Below are 19,949 nucleotides of genomic sequence, written 5' to 3' on the forward strand. Positions count from 1 at the left end.
TGGAATGTCAGGGAGCATCACATTAGCAAATAACGACTGGGGACCTTGTTACTGAAATAGCTCAGTTTTATAGTCTGCTTTGTCACATCAATATATTGTTGGTCATTGTAGAAGGCAGATACAAGAATGCCTTGACATCTAACTTTGCAAAACAATTGCTTGATTTTCTTCATAATTCTTTGAAAATTATATGTTTGACTAGCATCCCAAGATTAAATTCCTGCGTGCGCTCTTCAGGTTCTTTAATTTAGGTAGGCTGGTGTACACAATAAAAATTTTCTTGGATTGAATCTCTATTTTATATTCATATATAATGTCCATGGATCTGGAGAATATAAATGCACATTATGAATTCAATGCTGTGTATAAATGGAAAAGATGAGGAGGACTGAGGCAGGGATAATGGATATCTATCAACCCACCTCCATCTGCTGAGAGTTATCAGTCAAGTTGTCTTCCCGTTTGCGAGCTTCCTCCAACAATTGTGCATTTTTCTTTTTCTCCATCTGCTCTTTGTGCTTCAGATTGGCCACTTTTTTATTTTGATCCTTTACTTGTCTAAAAATTATAAATAAGAGTTACTCAAGTAACATAGGTTAATGAGAAAATGTTACCATATTATTTTCTCACTGTCCATTCCTCAAACTCAATCAATTCAACATTTCAGAAGCTAGTTTGCATTACACTTGATGCTTTGACTGGTTCAGGAAGGCATTGCACCTACCTTTCCAAATTCTTTGATAAACATGACAGCAGGAATACCTGAACAGACCAAATGTTCTGGAAATTTATTACTTGTGTGTCACTGGACTTGAAACATTAACTCTGCTTTCTCTCTACAAATGCAGCAATAGAAGTGCCTCGGAATGTTTTGTGTTATAGTGTCATAGAGATACTCAGCATGGAAACAGACCCTTTGGTCCAACCAGATATCCTAAACTGATCCCATTTGCCAGCACTTGGCCCATATCCCTTTAAACTCTTGCTATTTATATATCCAATCAAATACCTTTTAAATGTTGCAATTGTACCAGCCTCCAGCACTTCCTCTGGAAACTCACTTATTCATACACCACCCTCTGTGTGAAAAAGTTGCCCCTTAGGTCCTTTTTATATCTTTCCCCTCTCACCCTAAACCTATGCCCTCTAGTTCTGGACTCACTCATCCCAGAGAAAACACCTTGTCTATTTACCCTATCCATGCCCCGTATGATTTTATAAACCTCTATAAGGTCACCCCTCTGCTCCAGAGAAAACAGCCCCAGCCTATTCAGCCCCTCCCGATAGCTCAAATCCTCCAACCCTGGCAACATCCTTATAGATCGTTTCTGAACCCTTTGAGGTTTCACAACATCTTTCCTGGAGAAGGGAGACCAGTGTTCAATATTGTAATATACTTACAAGAATATGATGCAAATATATCCCTTCAAATTTAATTGTTTAATTGGATCCATTTGTTACTCTTACCATAGACAATAAATAGAGTATTCTGAGCACATAATAGTAGTAGCTTGATATTCTTAATTATGGTTGTTAAATTATAATTTAGTTGCCCTTTGTGAGAAGTTCACATGACTTGCACTGCATTTGACAAAGTTCTCTCAGAACAATTCATCATATTTCAAGCAAATTTACACAACTACTTGACATTTTAGGAAATGGTGCTATCAATGTTGCGTCCGAATAAAGAAATGCTACAATAAAACAATGAATTGTAGATCTGAAGATCTGTAACAAAGCATAAATTGCTTGTGAAACTCAACTGGTCTAACGGCCTCTGTGGAGAGAAAGCAGAGTTAATGTTTCAAGTCTAATCGTCCTTCTTCAGAATAAGAACTTGAAATATTAGCTCTGCTTTCCGTCTACAGGTGCTGCTAAGCCTGCCAAGGTTCTGCAGCAATTTCTGCTTTTGTTAAAGAAATCCTACACACAAGTTATTTAAGTTTAACTGCTTATAATCAAACTAAAGAGTCTACAAACATTGGAACAAAGTTCAGACTAAAGTTGTCAAATACCGAAGCTATACATTACATTAAAAAGTAATTTTCAGTATATCAGTTTGAACATTCTGAATCCACAAAGCATTTGATATATTTACACAGAGTAAACTAAACTGATGAAAGTTATTTTAAATCTGAATTATTAATGTAAACATTATGTGACACAATGGTTGGAATCATAAGATACACAGAGGATTCATTAAGTATTTAATTATTAGCATAAACAGAAAGTGGAATATTTTAGCAGATAGATATAGAAATGCCAAGTATTGCTTAATCCACTGTATTATAAAATTTCATATCAGTGATTTGTTGGTGCAAGAAGTACTTTTCAAAGAAAAAGTACTTTCTCACTAATTTTTAGACTATTTAAGTGATAACATCTGAATGAGGGACAATTTTTTTCCCCAGTTTTAGATATAAAACTTCAAAAACAAGGCTTATTTTTTCTATTAAATTCAGTTTACTATCTTGCCATCATTGGAGTGTGGTTGACCTGAGGACGAAGATTTTCCTTTCACCATGTACTTCAAGACTGTAAAGAATTTCCTGTACATTCAGCAAAAAACAAAAGAACATTTTTTTTCTCCAGAATTAAGCGCCCAGGCTTAGCCACAGAATGGCAATCATTTGAGTGACCATTGGTTCTCTAATCCATACTTGAACTCGAGGTAGTATTCAGTTCAAGTTTCAATGTACACTATTCAGAAGTTTCATTATCGTCACTATCAGTTAAGCTTTGAAACTAAAATACGAAATGTATATTTGTGCAAATATAAGGCTCTGTCAAAAAACATGGCACCAAAACAGTGTAACTTAAGAACACTGAATCATTCAATTGGTGAACTATAAAATGTTTAAACTGTCTAAATTTACTTTATAACTTAGCTTTCCAAGGTTACTAAAGGATAAATTGGACAGACTTCAAATACCCTTAAACACCTACTTCTCATTTACATGATTATTAACCTACATAGGTCAACTATCAAAGTTACTAGAATGTTTAGTAAATAGTTAACTAAGATTCTAAAATGAAATTATAGCTTGATTTCCAAAGGATCTCAACAAAACCTTGTCAGGCTAACTGGCATAATTTACAATGGAAGCACTGTCTACTCCAAAAAGGACTGGGAACCCAGAAGAAGAATTGCAAGTGCTGATTTCCAGTTTATTGGCATGCCATCTAGCCTGGTACAGAATACATTTATCACTTAACTGTTCACCCAGAAATAGTATACATATTGATCATAAGTCCAGCAAGTGTGAAGTGTTGACAGTAATTCCTACCATAGGTAATACTTCTAAAAGTCCATCAGAAGAACATCTATTAAAATAACCTATTATAAGTGATAATAAGTGCGCGCATTTTGATGACCATAATGTCAAAACTTAACTTCAGTAATAACCTGACCCTTACAGAAAGTTATATAGAAGTATGAAAGCCATAGCCAGGGACATCACTACTGCTTTAATATTCTGCCCTTTTGAAAATTTATCAGATCATTTTGATGCCTTTGAGATTTCTATTAGTGGAATGTTTTATGAAGCCATGAATGTAAAATCTCCACAATCATCATGGGCAACTACCATTTGGAAGACCACCTTCCCTTTCCATGACATCTGTAAAATAATAAATAAATGAAGTCTTCATGATAGCCTAAAAAAACCCTTTAGGTTTTGAACTGAATTAATCAAGATAGAAATAGTGTAATCAAAAAGTTAGGATTGTTCTTACTCCTTGAAAACAAAAGAAAGCGTGGTTTTCTCCAGAGTCATTTTGATTTTCTTCAGTTATGTAAGAAGGCAGCAAGCAAATTACTCATACTTTCCTCCACATCAGGCCTTAGCCCAATGGTCTTTGAAAAGGATTGCCAACTTGCTAAGTAGAATTGTTCAATGTCACAGATCATTTCAGATCTATGGCACATTATTTAGTGTTTTGCAATCAAGTCTTTCATTATATTTACCTTGCCGTATCATCCTGTTGTATGGTTGATTACCATTCAGAAGCATAATAATGAAGTATCACAAACTGAAAGAACTGTGGATGCTATAAATCAGAAACAAAAACAGAAGCTGATGAAAAAGCTCAGCAGGTCTGGCAGCATCTGTGCAGAGAAATCAAAGTTAATGATTTAGGTCCGGTGAGTACTGAGGAAGTGTCGCCTGACCCGAAACGTTAACTTTGATTTCTCTTCACATATACTGCCAGACCTGTTGAGCTTTACCAGCAACTTCTGTTTTTGTGTAAATAATACAAGTTGCATCTTACAAAACACTTTTTATTGAGACTGGAAACTACAATTTTTTAGATCGCGTGATCAGCACTTCAATATTGTGGGAAACAGTTAACAACCCACAGTAATCGAAAGAAATACATAACTTCAATAGTATAAATATTTAACAGTTCTTTTTCCAATTATATATTGGAAGGAAATCAAAAGGAAGGAGAAACAACAACTACATATAAATTGTTTGTTACATTTTGCTGTAATAATGATTTACAATCATTCTATTGTTTCCACTGTGGTTTGGCTTGTGTGCCTTTATTGATGTAAAATGGGAGTTTTAAAGATGTGCTTACTCATAAAGTGGCATATACAACATTAATGGAAGGACAAAATTAGGCTTGTACCATTTTGTTTTAGTTTGTTGAGCATCTCAGAGTTTCAAATCAAAGGTTAGATGCATTAACCATGGGAAATGCAGGGTTACAGAATACATACAGGATTAGGGTAGGGAGATGGGTGCAGGAGGAATGCTCTTTGGAGGGTTGGGTGTGGACTTGTTGGGCCGAATGGTCTGTTTCTACACTATAGTGATTCTATTCTATTCACCACTATTGGCTCTGTTTCCTCTTGCAAAGGAACCAAACTCTGGAATTTCTTCCCTAAACCTCTCATCCTCACTTCCTCCTTTAAGATACTATTTGACCGAACTTTTGCTTTTGTGTTCCAATGGCTCATTACTTGGCTGCATGTCAAACTTCGATTTTCCAACAGCCCTTCAAACTGCCTTGGTTAATTTTACAATGTTGAAGCCACCATTCAAGTTCAATTTTGTTTTTATGAAGTTAAACTGTGACAGCAAAAACCTGTGAGAGAAAAAATTAAAAGGAGGTGGGTGGAGAAGAAGGATGCTAGTTGCCAAGATAAAAAGATGAAGGAGAAAAAAGGAATAAATTAATTCAAAAAGTTATTTGCAAGGAAAAAAGCAGGTGTACTGCTGAAAGGAAGATGAATATAGCAGTGTAAATTCCTCTCCAAGCTACTTACCACCATTAAAAAAACATACAATATTAGGTTATAGTCCAACAGGTTTATTTGGAAGCACGAACTTTCAGATCGCCATTCCTTCATCAGGTGGTTGTGAAGGTTAAGATCATGCTCACAGAATTTATAGCAAAAGATTAGTGTCATTCACATGACACTGTAATCTTTTGCTATAAATTCTGTGTCTTATGATCCTCTTCCAAAGCTACCCAATGAAGGAGCAGTGCTCCGAAAGCTAGTGCTTCCAAATAAACCTGTTGGACTATAACCTAGTGTTGTGTGATTTTTAACTTTGTCCACCGCAGTCCAACACTGGCATCTCCACCTCATACTTACCATCATGACATGGAAACATAACAGCATTCCCTCACTACCGCTGGGTCAAGATGCTAGAACCCTCTCCTTAATAGCATTTCGGCAAACTGACTGCCACAGATCAAGAAGGCAGCTCACCATCACCTTCTCAACAGTTATTAGGGATAGGATAAATAGCAATGCACAAATTCCCTGAGTGAATGTAAAAAAGTGGAAGTCTGAATAAGTCAAAAATTCAATGGGTGAAATGTAAATGATGAACCAAATGTGATGTTAGAGGTTGGATAAGAACTGAAAGGAAAAGTGCCAAGGACTGATTTTCTCCCACCCTTAATACAGCATTAGCTGTAGATGGTGCAGCAATTTGGGAAGACAGACAAACAGAACTATGAAAAGGAGACAGAATTAAAACAGTATGATGTGAATAGAAACGGGTAAGCAGGAAACTATTCTCTGACTTATCCTGTTCAACACTACTGGATATTAATTAGTAATACAAGAAAACCTATTACAAGCTTCCAGCAAATTTCCACTGTGAATTCTACACCTCCAGGAGGGCATAATAAAAGATATGACAGGTTTGTGTAATTGTTTCCATAATAAACATGAATGTAAGAATTTATGATGGAAACATAAATAAGGACCACGAAATGACTCTAAAATGGGGAGTGAATGGATGTACTCCCTGGAGCAACTGTTGAGAATGTCAGACCTGCCTGCCTCACCTTCAGCTCGACTTGGCACGTGATATGCCACAAATGATTAAACAGCTCCAGAATGATATTTCAAAGTATGGGGCAGAATCTACAAAGTTTCTCAGTGGTATTGGTAATGGTGAGTCAGTCGAGAAAGTATATCGATAAGTGTAGAAATGAGATTCTCAATGGCAAGGAAGAAACTCACTATCAACAATAAAGTTTTGAACACTGTCTGTCATGAGAAGCCAAGGTCCTATTTGTATGCACGTGCATACCATTAGTATCTAATCTCACCTCATTGATATCCATCTTCCCATCCCTGTGTGTGCCAGGTAAAAGCGAGATGACAACAATCCCCAATATGAAAGTCAGAGTAGGCAGCTGACAGATCCAGCTTCTCACTCACTCCTCTAGGCCTTCATCTGAGACAGGAGTCACCAATGGCATTCTGGCTAAGCTGCACCATTGTACATGTGTACAGACACTCCAACCTTCTGTACACAGTGACGAACACACTGGAGAGGATGGCAGCATTGACTTCCATTTCTTGAAGCCAAGCTGCATCTCAGGAAATCCTACTTACTATTGTAGCAATCACACACCTTGCATCTACTTGGGACACTCATAGCATCTTTGTGCTTTGTGTTCTTATGGACCAGATCAACCCCCTTCAGTTGTATCCAGGAGATAGCCTAGTTCCTAACTTTTTCTTTTTTAAAGGCAAGTGTAAGGTGCTGTGTTCCAGATGTAATTCAATTCACTATACTACTCAACTTTAAACATAAGACACTTTATTTTTCCTCTACAGTTAAATTAAAACCCAAGAAGGAAGAATTGGTCCAACTTTAACTCTACTGGAAAACCTAACAGAATAATAGATGATTTTAACTATTAAACAGCAACTACTCCAAAATCTTTTAAAACCTTCCCTTGGTGAAGGCAAATTCAGTAAAATAGATTGTCTCACATGCAAAGTTTCTCAAATTCAGGGGGAAAGAACACCAAGAGAAAATTCTGGGGGGTGGGGAGAGAGGGCGGACAGAGAGTGAGAGAGAGAGAAAGAGAGAGAGAATTCCAGCATTTAGCTGTAGCACAGGGAGATATAGCAGTTGTCATAACCAGTACCGGCATCCAACGTCAAAACCCCAACACCTACTGAAAGCTAAATTAAGAAACAGTGGTTCTGTGGGAGCCTGACTCCACCCATTCATGCTGTTTTAATTGTTTCAACTTATTAAAAAAAAACCCAAGGCCTCACGAGCTGTTTACTTTATTGCATTGGAACTGATTGCTCAAAACCTATCTTAACCTCTCCACAAAAAAGCCAGGACAAAATACATCTCTTAAAGGCAAAGCATCATCACTATATTTTCAATCAGAACTTAAAGGCTCATAGCATTTGCCATTTAGGGCAGACAGGCAGCTTTTGATGGTTGGCAGCAATAAAGAGGAACTGGTTATGTTGCTCTACAGCAGGACCTTATGCAGCAAACATGCTGCATGTGTTTCAATCAAATAGCCATGCCTCAGTCTAAGGAGAGTAGTCCTCACTCAGGTCAAGGAAGACAGCTTTTAGTCAAGAGGTCCCAGCACAGTAACTCACGGGCAGTATCCAATACCAGTTCAGTGAATTGGACACAGTCAGCTATCCATTTACAGTCAGTACCACAACAGTCAGGGAGTGAGTTGAAGTAATCTGGGGATTTGCAATAGGTCAGTTGGGAGAAGTTGCACAAAGATCCATTGGGGCCCTGTCACTCATTAGTCAGCACTGTACTCCCATGCCAGAGAAGGGATTTTCACAGTCAGTCCTGGGAGTCAGCTCAGTGCAAGTCAAGTGAGTTATCAGCAGCCATCATTGTAGTCAGGAATTGGAGGTAGCATGCTGAGGGAACAATAATTGTGAAGGTGATCAACTCAACTCAACATACAAATGAGCGAGATAACAGTGCATTGGAGGACATTGATCGCCACAATCATTTCAATGGGGAACGGCACAGCATCATGGCTGGGCTCTGGAAGGAATGTTGAGAGGTGAAATTAGAAAGTAAATACGTTGTGGGGTGGGGGGGGGGGGGGGGGGGGGGGGGGGGGTGGGGGAAATGGGTGGAAGCTCAGTAATGATAGGGTAGAAAAGAATATGAGCAAAAAAGGAACGCAGAATTTCAGGGGGCTGAGCCTGTGATTCACAGTGCCACACTAATTCTGCGTTGAATTCCATCCTCATGCAAATCACAATGCAAATAGAAAATAGCTGTGACCATTCTAAGAGTGGATGGAGTTGGTATTTCTTTTTATCTGAGGAAGCGAGTCATATTTTAAAGTGATGTGAGGTTCTTCAAAGAGTAATTGCATTAATCAGGCACTCATTCAATACAGAGTGAAGACATCTGTAATTATAGTACCTTGCATGCAAAATACTTGTGTCCAACTGTGTAGGTTACAAATCTTGATTACAAGCAATCCTGACAACATCACTACAGATTGATCATCACCAACTTTATGACACAGAAATAATAACAAGCAAACTTGAAAGTGCACCAGCAGGCTGCAAAGACATTCAAAGATCTCCTGGGCTGCACAAGGCTAACACTAAGTATTCATCACATGCCCTTCCATGCAATGCTGCCTTTCTTGAGTGACCTGGAGGGTAGAGGGGCAATCTATCGTTAGAGGTACAGTGACTGAAATCTTCTATTTTATTTACATGACATAGCTTGTGTTGTATTCATCAGAATAAGGTCCCTATGCAAAAGGTTCACGGAGAATCATTCTACAGCTCTCCTTGTTGGAGTTGTCCATTTCCCACTGTATGGAAAGCTATGCTAAACTATCAGTGGAGTGATGCAAATACTGACCGCTCACATTACAAAGGAGATGCTCTGTTTCTGATATTCCCAGTTCAGGCTCCAATGATCCAGCTACTACAGGTGTTATTGTTGCAGAGAAATGTAGGAAGAACAAATGCACCAGCAAATCCTGGCCAGCAGCAACCTCCAGCATCTTCTGAACAGCCTGCAGCTGAAGGTCCCCCTCTGAAGGTCCAGAATCTATAATTCGCAATGCCAATTCCTCCAGATCTGTGAGGCCCAATGCTGCTGCAGACTATGGATGTCCTGAGACACTGACACTGAATTGGCAACTGCTGGAATGGGATTTTTCACCTGAAGGTGGACATGGCCATCCTGTCCTGGTGGCCATCAAGGAGAAGGTTATGCTTTATACAGCTGGCTGCCTCCAAAGATTCACCACAAAGCTGTGCAGGATCTCACAACCCTCAGCCCACAAATCTATCAAGGTTGTTACCGATAGGCAATTGTGATCTAGTACAAATTGTGTGACAAAGTCAGGGTTGCAGCCTGGGTAGTAGGGTCTACCAACATAGACCACCACTCCACCCCCACTGCAGGGCACATTCGATGATACACACATCCCACTGAGAACGCTATTTCATAATGCAGCAGGCTTCAGCAACAGAAAAGGATTCCAATCCATCAACAGGAATCCTAAGAATGTCATGGTTCCTACATCCTTGACAACATGCAAGCTCCTGTTTCATTTCAAGTGCCTGATACCTTACAAGATGGTTAGTGGGCTGCTGTCTACAATTATGTCGAATGATTTAGGTACAGAATCCCCTCACTGAGAGGGAGTGTCAACACAATGCAAGACCAGGGCCAACATGGAGCAATTATTAGGCCGGAAGGTAAGGTTCCAATGCTTGAATTGTCTGGGCACCTTGCAGTACAGTCCAGACAAGACAAAGAGCACCAAGTGGTCCCAGCATGTTTGTGCTGTACATATCTGCAGCAAACAAAGAGGAATGTGGTCAATGGTGAAGAACTGGGACAGCAACAGTGGTCTTCAGAGGACGACAATGAGGGCATTGAGCAGGTGCATTGAGTACCTTCAGCATGATAGAGCTGAGCTATGTTGGACTCAACAAGCCAAACAGGACCTGATTGACACCTGGTTCAAATAGATGTGAGCTAGAAACAGTGATTGTAAAGTGACTGCAAATTTATTTTTGATTGAAAGACAAGTGGTCCCTGTCTATTCCCAGAAGCAAATGCAGTTTTTCTTCTTGCTTTTTCTTTGCTTTTGCTGTTGCTTAATAAAAGACAACTTTTTACCTGTTTCAAGGCTTCCAGCATGTGATGACCTTGTATTGAACTGGGAGAATATGTTATACTACATTGGGTGTTAGAAGGGAGTACTACCATTATCCTATTAGGTTCGAAGACAGGATGACATGAAGGAAGGGTAACCTGGGTATGTTGGCTCTTTTGCTGCAGTTACAATGATTGCCAATCAGACAGATTATGACATAAAATACCCAAAGAGATATAAATGTGAGCTTGTATTTGCAATGGAGTGTCACCTGTGCCAGCTGTGTGCCCTCAGAAGTGTTTATCTTTTGTACACAACCCATTACATGCACTGTCAAAGGTAGCTCCTGGCTGGCCTTCAAAAATGGCACCAAAAATCTCAGGTGGTCCTGGCAATGGCTAGTACTTCCAACATTGCTGACCATACATTAGCAGAGGGCCACAGAGAGGCATGGTGCATAGCTAGCGAGATAAGGTGCGGAGAATTTCATGAGGTACCTCACTAAAGCTCATGGTGGGCTCAATGTAAACCTCCAAAACTGACGACTAACCAGTTTCTGGTAAAATTAAGCCCAGGATTTCTGATTTACTTTCAAAGTTGACTCATGTCGCTGAGCTGCTGCATTTTGCTGATTAAAACTTTAGTTACTTCAATGCAAAGAGACTTACTAAAATTGTCCAAAGCAACTTATACCCCTATTGGTCCCCTCTCCTTTCAGTAGGAGACATCCTTGACTTGGCACCTGCCTTGTGGAACAGCTAAGATCAGAACTCTGTATAATGTTGTTGATTTGATTCAATGCTCTAATAAGCATTCTTGGGAGTTGTTAATAGGACTTCTAGGAAGCAGACAAATTGCTAAAGCAGTCAGAAAACTACAAGGACACGAACAACTTTTCCTTTAAGCCAACAAACACTGCCCAGCAGAGATACATAATCCACACAGACAAATCTTCTTTCGCATGAGTTTCATAGCATAAATATATAAACATTAAATATGTATGTTTGTTATATACATGAAACATTAATGCTGATATGTTAAAAAAAACAAAATGCCATAAAAGAAGATTTCAGATAAAAGACAACTTGCTTGATAATTAATTTAGTGTAAAAAATAAACAGTATTAATGCACAAAATAACATTGCACTTAGAGCAAAGCTGGCTTGACATGTACAGGAGCTGTAGTTGATCTCTATAATTTCTGAACTATATCAATGACTTGGACACCAAAACTAATTAAAAGCTTATCCAATTTGGCAACTAAAATGAAACAGGAAGCGTGATAGAGTAGTGAATGAAGTTACAGATTTAGCTCTGCTACATCACTATGTGCACAGAAATGCAGCACTGATAAATATTACACATTGCTGAAAAAAGTACTAAGCAGGTAACAAAGTATTTTTTATCCAAGGTACAAGTATTGACGTCAGTTCTGAAACACACATAAGGTACTTAAAGCCAGCCTCACTCAGTCATTATCTTCCACCTGAACCTGATACAACTGATACAGATTTCAGTCTGTTTCTGATATACAAAAGGAGGAACCTAGTGACTCAATTCAAACACAACCATCTGTTAAACAGTTATTTAAAATCTGCTGGGTCTGACACATTTATTGTAGGTACTTCATAAGCTATGCTATTCAAACTATTTAGCTCAGACGAAAGATAGTTGAGGCAGAAACCTGCTGTAGCCAAGAAGTAATGAAGAAACTGTTTCACAAGAATATTGTTTATAACATTTCAGCAGGTTCACAGTGACTATGATACACTTCTACCAAACTAAAAGCTAGTTATGCATGTTAATTACTGTAGAAAACATGTACGACAACTTGAGTGTTCTTTTACTATTAAATAAAATTTGATTGCTTTTAAGATCAAAGTTCATTGCGGAGTTAGTGATCTTCCTTATGGTTGTAAAGAAGCTAAAAGTAGCAGAAGACAGTTCACTGCTCAATCCCTAATCCTAACCCTAACCCTAACTCGCCTGCTTTAATAAAAAATATTCACTGGAGAATAGTGCTGCACCACAGAGATAGCAGTGTGAGAAAAAAGGGTATCTTCTTAATTAGTTGCTTTACTGACTTGTGATGCAGTTTTTAAAAAATTCTGTTTTGTTTACCTGTCCCACAATATTACTTTTATCACACTCGTTTTTTATTTCCAAACATGTAGGTTGTACGACCATAAGTTTTAAGAGCAGAATTAGGCCATTTGGTCTATCACGTTTGCTCCACCATTCATGGTCGATACATTCCTCAACCCCATTCTCCTGCCTTCTCCTGTAACCCTTGATCCCCGAACCAATCAAAAACCTAGCTATTTCTGTCTTAATACACTCAATGACATGGCCTCCACAGCCCTCTATGGCAATTAGTTCCACAGATTAACCACCCTCTGGCTGAAATAATTCCTCCTCCTCTCACACTAAAGGGCCATCCTTCCATTCTGAGGCTGTGCCCATGAATCTTAGTCTCTCCTCCAAAAAAAAACATTTAAATTGGATTCAAAAAATGTAACAATAAAGATATAATAAATGCAGAAAGATGATTTAGAAAGGGCCCTGGAATTAAGTGTGCAATTATCAATTTTAATGTACATAAAAAACTGACTCTGTAATTAGAAATGTAAACAGAATGCTGAATTGTAAAGCAGAACAGCAGAGTACAGTTGTTTAGCGATTATGTTATGCATTAACAATGCACTTGCCAGACCTCACTTGGAGTATCATATTTAATTCTGGTCACAATGCCCGAAATAAAAGGTAAGGCCAAAAGTGCATGAATTTAAATTGGTGAAAATAAAATTTGAAAACAGATATATTAAGCACTTCCTTACTCAAGTAGTGTTAAATACTTGCAACAATCTGCCAAGTGTTTAGCAGTAAGAAAATGCGATAGAATGTTCAAATGCACCTGCTGCAAGAATGCATTTGCTTTCATGCTGACATTATGTGCAAGTATTTCAAAACTTAAACAGCCAGAGTTCTTCTGTTACCATTTGACAATGCAGCTGAGCTGTTATGATCATCACAAGGATATGATGTGTAAAGGAATAAAATGATATACCACTGTACTCATGTTCATTATTTCATCCATGCAAACTTATACCCTTTAACAGATTTATTTAAAGTTCAATTTATTTCCGAGCAGCAAAATTATTGAAGCACATTTTTAAAATATATCCAATACAAGTCAAAGAATAATCAGTTATGTGGCACAGAGCTGAAAGAATTGACCAAGTGATGCAGCTTGCTAAACATAGTGGCAACAAGCAAAGTGGAAGTCTCCATCACTAAGATGCAGGTGTGGCTGAGAGGTCTAAAGGTGGATAAATCATGTGCATCAGATGGACTACACCTCAGAGTTCTGAAGGAGATAGCTGAAGAGATTATTGAGGAACTGGCAGGAGTCAGAAGGCAGGAAGCTATAGGCTGGTTAGCCTGATGTCAGTCGCCAATAAGATTTTAGAGTCCATTATTAAGGATAAAATTGCAGAATACTTGGAAGTTCATGGTAAAATGTACTGATTCAGCATGACCTTATCAAGGTGACCTTGACGTTTAAGGAAAAATAGTAACAAGGTAACAATTTTTACCTCTACTGGTATAGGTCGCTTGGCTGCTTTCTTGGCAAATGGAGGGGCTGTGTGAATTTGTGTTAATATGGAAAGGACTCCACTCAGATCATACTTAATGAGTATTGTGTACAGGTCTGGTTTCCATATTGAGGAAAAAGGAAATAGAAGCACAAGAGAAAGTGGAAAAACATCAAGAAGAATGGTATCAGAACTGAATTACCATACTCACTGAGAAAGACTGAACAAATTAGAACCTTTTTCTTTAGAAAAGAGAACTTAGATGACACCCAACAAAAATTTGTTTATTCACCTGTGGAACATGGGCATTGCTAGCTGGCCAATATTTATTGCCCATTCCTAGGTGTCCTTGAGAAGGTGGTGATGACCAGCCTTTTGGAACTGCTGTAGTCCATGTGTTGCAGGTACACCCAAAATGCACTGAGGAATGGAATCTTTAAAATTACAAAGGCATTGGATGTTACAAGTGTGGAAAAAATATTTTCACTGATGCATTAATCTAAAACAACATCATAAATAAATTCTTTTACTATATCAATTCATTTGGGGAATAACAATACTCTGTGCTGCCAGAGTAATTGTGGAAAACAGTTTAGATGTTTTAAAAAGGAAACCCAATAAACACAAGTGAAAAGGGAGTAGAAAACCAAATAGCTGAAAGATTGAAAGAAGTAGAGAAAGGGATGAAGACAATGAATGGAGCATAAAAATTAGCATTGGCCAAATGGCTGAATGGTCTGTTTCTGTGATGTACAATAGGTACAATTTAATTCAAATTGAGTGATTAATTCTGAATAATAGGCAGAAATGCACATCTGAAATTTTAAAATGATATCGAAATATTTAAACTTAAACATAGAATCAGTTAAATGGACATTTACTTTATTACTTTCACATACAGTGCTGATGATTGGTCCATTTACCTGTGCCAATAAAAGTGAATACCAAACATTTTATTGTTTAGCCATTTTGTCTCTTTTTCCTCACTGCAATTACTTATTTCCTCACCAAAGACAAAATATTTCTTTTGAAATCAGGTCCTTGTAAATTCTGCTCTTAAAGAGAGGAAGTATACACTAGCTGTTAATTACTATTCAATAAAGACCATGGGGAAAATGTGGGTAATTCTTAAAAGGGGACAAAGGAGAAAACAGATCTGTAGGCGATTCAATACTGGGTTAATGAGAGTTCTTGAAGTGCCCAGTCATCACTCATTCCAGAGAGTGATCATTCCATTGCTTTTTTTTCAAATGGTTAAATTCTTAGGCTCCCCAGACTAGGGATCATTGACAGAAGCATGGAATGGAGAACTTTTAAATGTGGCAGGGTGTTATGTTTAATGTTGACACTGGCAGGGAATTAAGTACAAAAGCATTGGAAATGTACAAATCCAAATGGAAAATTAAGAGTGGGTCAATCTGTTATTAGATATGGCCAAGTTAGAGCACATTGCTTTTACATCAAAAGACTAATTTTCTTAAATCTAAGAAAATACTGAATCTATTATGGGTACATCAAGAAAAATGAGAAGATAATACAAAATGGTACAAATGAATAAAGATTTACTTATGACCAACTGAAACTTTATTCAACAGGAATTTTATCCATGTGAAAAACACTTTTTGCTAAAGAAATCCCTTTGCAGGATTTGAGATTTGATAATGATTGCATCAATAAAATAAGAATGTACGAATTAAAAATATGAATTCAAAATGAATTTTTTCAGGTTGCTTGGCTACCTTCTTGGCTAGTGGAAGTGCTGCGTGTTAAAATTTAAAACTGCTCCCGCTATCATGCAAATTGTTCAAAGTCTGGATGAAATGCAATGTTACACTAAGTATCAACATGATGAGAGTCTTGAATATAAACATCACAAGACATGAAACAAAAACATTCAAATAAACTCAACCTTAAAGCTTACATTTTGAAGTATTCATGATTAATTAATCTCTTGTTGAACTGTCATGTTAAAAATTAAAATACAGAGGAACAGGAGTAGGCCATTCAGCTTCTTGAGCTTGTTGCACCATTCATAGCTGATCTGTGGCCTAACTCCATATACATTTGTAAGGTCCTGTAGAGTGTTGCTGAACTTTTAAAATGATATCGAAATATTTAAACTTAAACATAGAATCAGTTAAATGGACATTTACTTTATTACTTTCACATACAGTGCTGATGATTGGTCCATTTACCTGCGCCAATAAAAGTGAATACCAAACATTTTATTGTTTAGCCATTTTGTCTCTTTTTCCTCACTGCAATTACTTATTTCCTCACCAAAGACAAAATATTTCTTTTGAAATCAGGTCCTTGTAAATTCTGCTCTTAAAGAGAGGAAGTATACACTAGCTGTTAATTACTATTCAATAAAGACCATGGGGAAAATGTGGGTTCATAGTTCTTTTAAAGTGGAGTCACAGGTAGATAGGATAGTGGTATGTTTTCCTTTATTGTCAGGTCATCGAGTATAGGAGTTGGGAGGTCATGTTGCGGCTGTACAGGACACTGGGTAGGCCGCTTTTGGAACATTGTGTGCAATTTTAGTCTCCGTCCTATTGGAAGGATGTTGTGAAACTTAAAGGGGTTCAGGAAACATTTACAAGGATGTCGCCAACGTTGGAAGGTTTGAGCTTTCGGGAGAGGCTAAATAGGCTGAGGCTGTTATCCCTGGAGTGTCAGAGGCTGAGGGGTGAACTTATACAGGTTTATAAAATCATGAGGAGGACAGATATGGTAAATAGACAAGTTCCTGTGGGATTTTAACTTTCCAAATATTGACTGGAATTGCGATAGTTCAAGTACTTTAGAAAGGTCAGTTTTTGTCCAATGTGTGCAGGAGGGTTTCTTGACAGTATGTAAATAGGCCAACAAGAGGCGAGGCCATATTGGATTTGGTATTGGGTAATGAACTAGGCCAGGTGTTAGATTTGGAGGTAGGTGAGCACTTTGGTGATAGTGACCACAATGCAGTTACATTTACTTTAGCAACGGAAAGGGATAGATAGATATATACTGCAGGGGAAGAGTTATAGCTGGGGGAAAAGGCAATTATGATGTGATTAGGTGAGATTTAAGATGCATAGGATGAGAAAGGAAATTACACAGGATGGGCACAATTGAAATGTGGAGCTTGTTTAAGGAACAGCTACTATGTGTCCTTGATAAATATGTACTGGTCAGGCAGGGAAGATGTGGTAGAGCAAGGGAACAGTGGTTTAACTAAAGATGTTGAACCTCTTGTCAGGAGGAACGAGGAGGCTTATGTAAAGATGAGATGTGAAGGCTCAGTTAGGGCACTTAAGAGTTACAAGTTAGCCAAAAAGGACTAAAGAGAGCACTAAGAGGAGCCAGGAGGTACATGAGAAGTCTTTAGCAGGTAGGATCAAGAAAAACGTAAAGCTTTCTATAAGTATGTCAGGAATAAAAGAATAACCAGGGTAAGATTAGGTCCAGTCAAGGACAGTAGTGGGAAGTTGTGCGTGGAGTCGGAAGAGATAGGAGAGGCGCTAAATGGATATATTTCATCAGTATTCACGCAGGAAAAAAGACAACATTGTCAAGGAGAATATTGAGCTACAGGTTATTAGACTAGATGGGATTGAGGTTTATATGGAGGAGGTGTTAGCAATTCTGGAAGTATGAAAATAGATAAGTCCCCTGGGCCAGATGGAATTTATCCTAGGATTCTCTCGGAAGTTAGGGGGGAGATTGCGTAGCCTTTCGCTTTAATCTTTATGTCGTCATTGTCTACAGGAATAGTGCCAGAAGAGTGGAGGATAGCAAATATTGTCCCCTTGTTCAAGAAGGGAAATAGAGACGACCTTGATAATTATAGAGCATTGAGCCTTAGTTCAGTTTTGGGCAAAATTTTGGAAAGCATTATAAAAGATAGGATTTATAATCATCTAGAAAGAAATAATTTGATTAGATATGGTCAGCACGGTTTTGTGAAGGGTAGGTCGTGCCTTACAAACCTTATTGAGTTCTTTGAGAAGGTGACCAAACAGGTGGATGAGGGTAAAGCAGTTGATTTTGTGTATATGGATTTCAGTAAGGCATTTGGTAAGGTTCCTCACTGTAGGCTATTGCAGAAAATACAGAGGCATGGAATTGAGGGTGATTTAGAGGTTTGGATCAGAAATTGCCGAGCTGAAAGAAGACAGAGGGTGATGGTTGATAGGAAATGTTCATCCAGGAATTCAGTTACTAGTGGTGTACTGCAAAGAACTTCAGGCAGTTTTAAAATCCTTACTTACCGTCAGCCACAAGAAATACTGCAATGTACAGAATCCAACACAATTACTGCTTTTTCACTACACTTCCCAGAAATAGTTACAGTATGCAACATCAGAACTTTATACATAAATAGTTGAATATTTTCTTGAACTTCTGAATGAAAACTTATCAAAATTATGCATCTTGGAAAAAAAATTCCCTCTGCACCACTACAGCATGTGAAGTCACAGAAGTCAAGGTTCCCAATCTTTAGCCTTAAATCCTCCTGGGAAGCCAAAACTAAATGTCAGAAATATGGGGAATGCAGCCAAAAACAAACTTGAAAGAAACATGAAACTGGAATTCTCTATGGACAGCAGATGGAGTTCAACAGTGTGCAGTTTTAATTCAACTTGCCACTGAAGGAACTTAAAAGTGTAGATCTTTTCTCAAATCATTGAATTGTTTTGGTTGGTAACTACATCTATTAGCAAGCCTCATAAATAATTGCTCTGCTTGATATTAATTTGCGATATATGAGTAAGGCACCAATCTAATTGCAAATGCCAAATCAATGAACCTCTCAACAATATTAAAGCCAATTAGAAGAGATGTTAGAAGTGGATAGTTACTGGAATTAACCTCTCCTACTACTTCTGTGAATGCCTTGTGGAACACAACATCAAAAGACCCACTGGAGTAGCAATTTGTAACTGCAATTATCTAACAATGTTGACAGTATTTCTCAAATTTCTTTTAACTATTCAAATTATTCTATACAATACTCAAAATATCTGGATTATCTTATGTTTTGATTTAAGTAGAATGACATACCTGTGTTTTGATATTTCAACATTAAAATGCCCTCTCTTGAACAACCTGAATTCACATGGCACTCACCAGCATCCGGATACCATGGCTGTCCACCTGGAAATCTCCCTAGTGTTTTCAGTACTTCTCCATGAGGTGTCTGGGGTGTGACCATTTGCCCACTCTGCACAGGTCAGAGCAGCATTTCAGGTATCATGTTCACACCAAACACACTTCCAGGAGTCCTTTATTTACATATTGCTTAAGTCACAGCAAGGCCCTGACTTTGGAGAAGTAGAACTTTATCATGGCCCAATAACTAAGGCCTGGACTCTGAGGACGTTCCCTTATGTCCCTTCACTTGGTCACAGACATCCACAAAGTCTCTCCAAGATCACATTTCAAGAAACACCTATCTTGCAGACACAATCTATACTTACTTTGCAAACAAAGGCCAAAAAAGTTAAACAGATTACTTGATCTGAGAAATGTACAAAACTTCTCTTCAGATAGGAGATCCAAGCTACTAGGGAGAATGAGGAGTTGATAGAAATTAACCTTAATAAGACGACTGTAGTGAAGAAATTAAGGGGACTGAAAGTTCATAAGGCCCCAGGATGAGATGGTCTTCAGCTGAAGGAGATGACAATAGAAATAATAAATACTTTGGTGATCATCTTCCAAAATTCTACACAATCTGGAATTATTTCTGCAAATTAGAAGGCAGCTAATGTCACCCCCACTATTTAAGATGGGAGTGAGAGAGAATGCATGTGACTACAGACCATTTAGCCTAACATCAGCAGCTTGACAAGTATGAGAACCTGTTTCAAATGATGTTTTAAATGGATACTTTGATAATAATTATCTAATTGGGCATAGTCAGTACAGACTCGCTGATGTAAAATCATATTTGATGAACTTGGGAGT

The 19,949-nt window shown here is 38.0% G+C and overlaps 1 protein-coding gene across 10 annotated transcripts in view; it reads right to left on the reverse strand.

The window, feature by feature from the left end:
• The window catches only part of erc2 (ELKS/RAB6-interacting/CAST family member 2), an 846,554-nt gene that overhangs the window by 342,482 nt on the left and 484,123 nt on the right, over nucleotides 1-19,949 (reverse strand). For all 10 annotated transcript variants that reach the window (XM_087994311.1, XM_087994312.1, XM_087994315.1 and 7 more), the window contains one exon: nucleotides 423-558. In XM_087994311.1, the coding sequence (XP_087850437.1) occupies nucleotides 423-558 (136 nt within the window). The remainder of the gene's footprint in view (nucleotides 1-422; nucleotides 559-19,949) is intronic.

Source organism: Chiloscyllium plagiosum, unplaced genomic scaffold (genome assembly GCF_037043375.1).
Source record: "Chiloscyllium plagiosum isolate Xiang-an unplaced genomic scaffold, Cpla_swu_hap1 HiC_scaffold_14, whole genome shotgun sequence".
Classification (NCBI taxonomy): Eukaryota; Metazoa; Chordata; class Chondrichthyes; order Orectolobiformes; family Hemiscylliidae; genus Chiloscyllium; species Chiloscyllium plagiosum.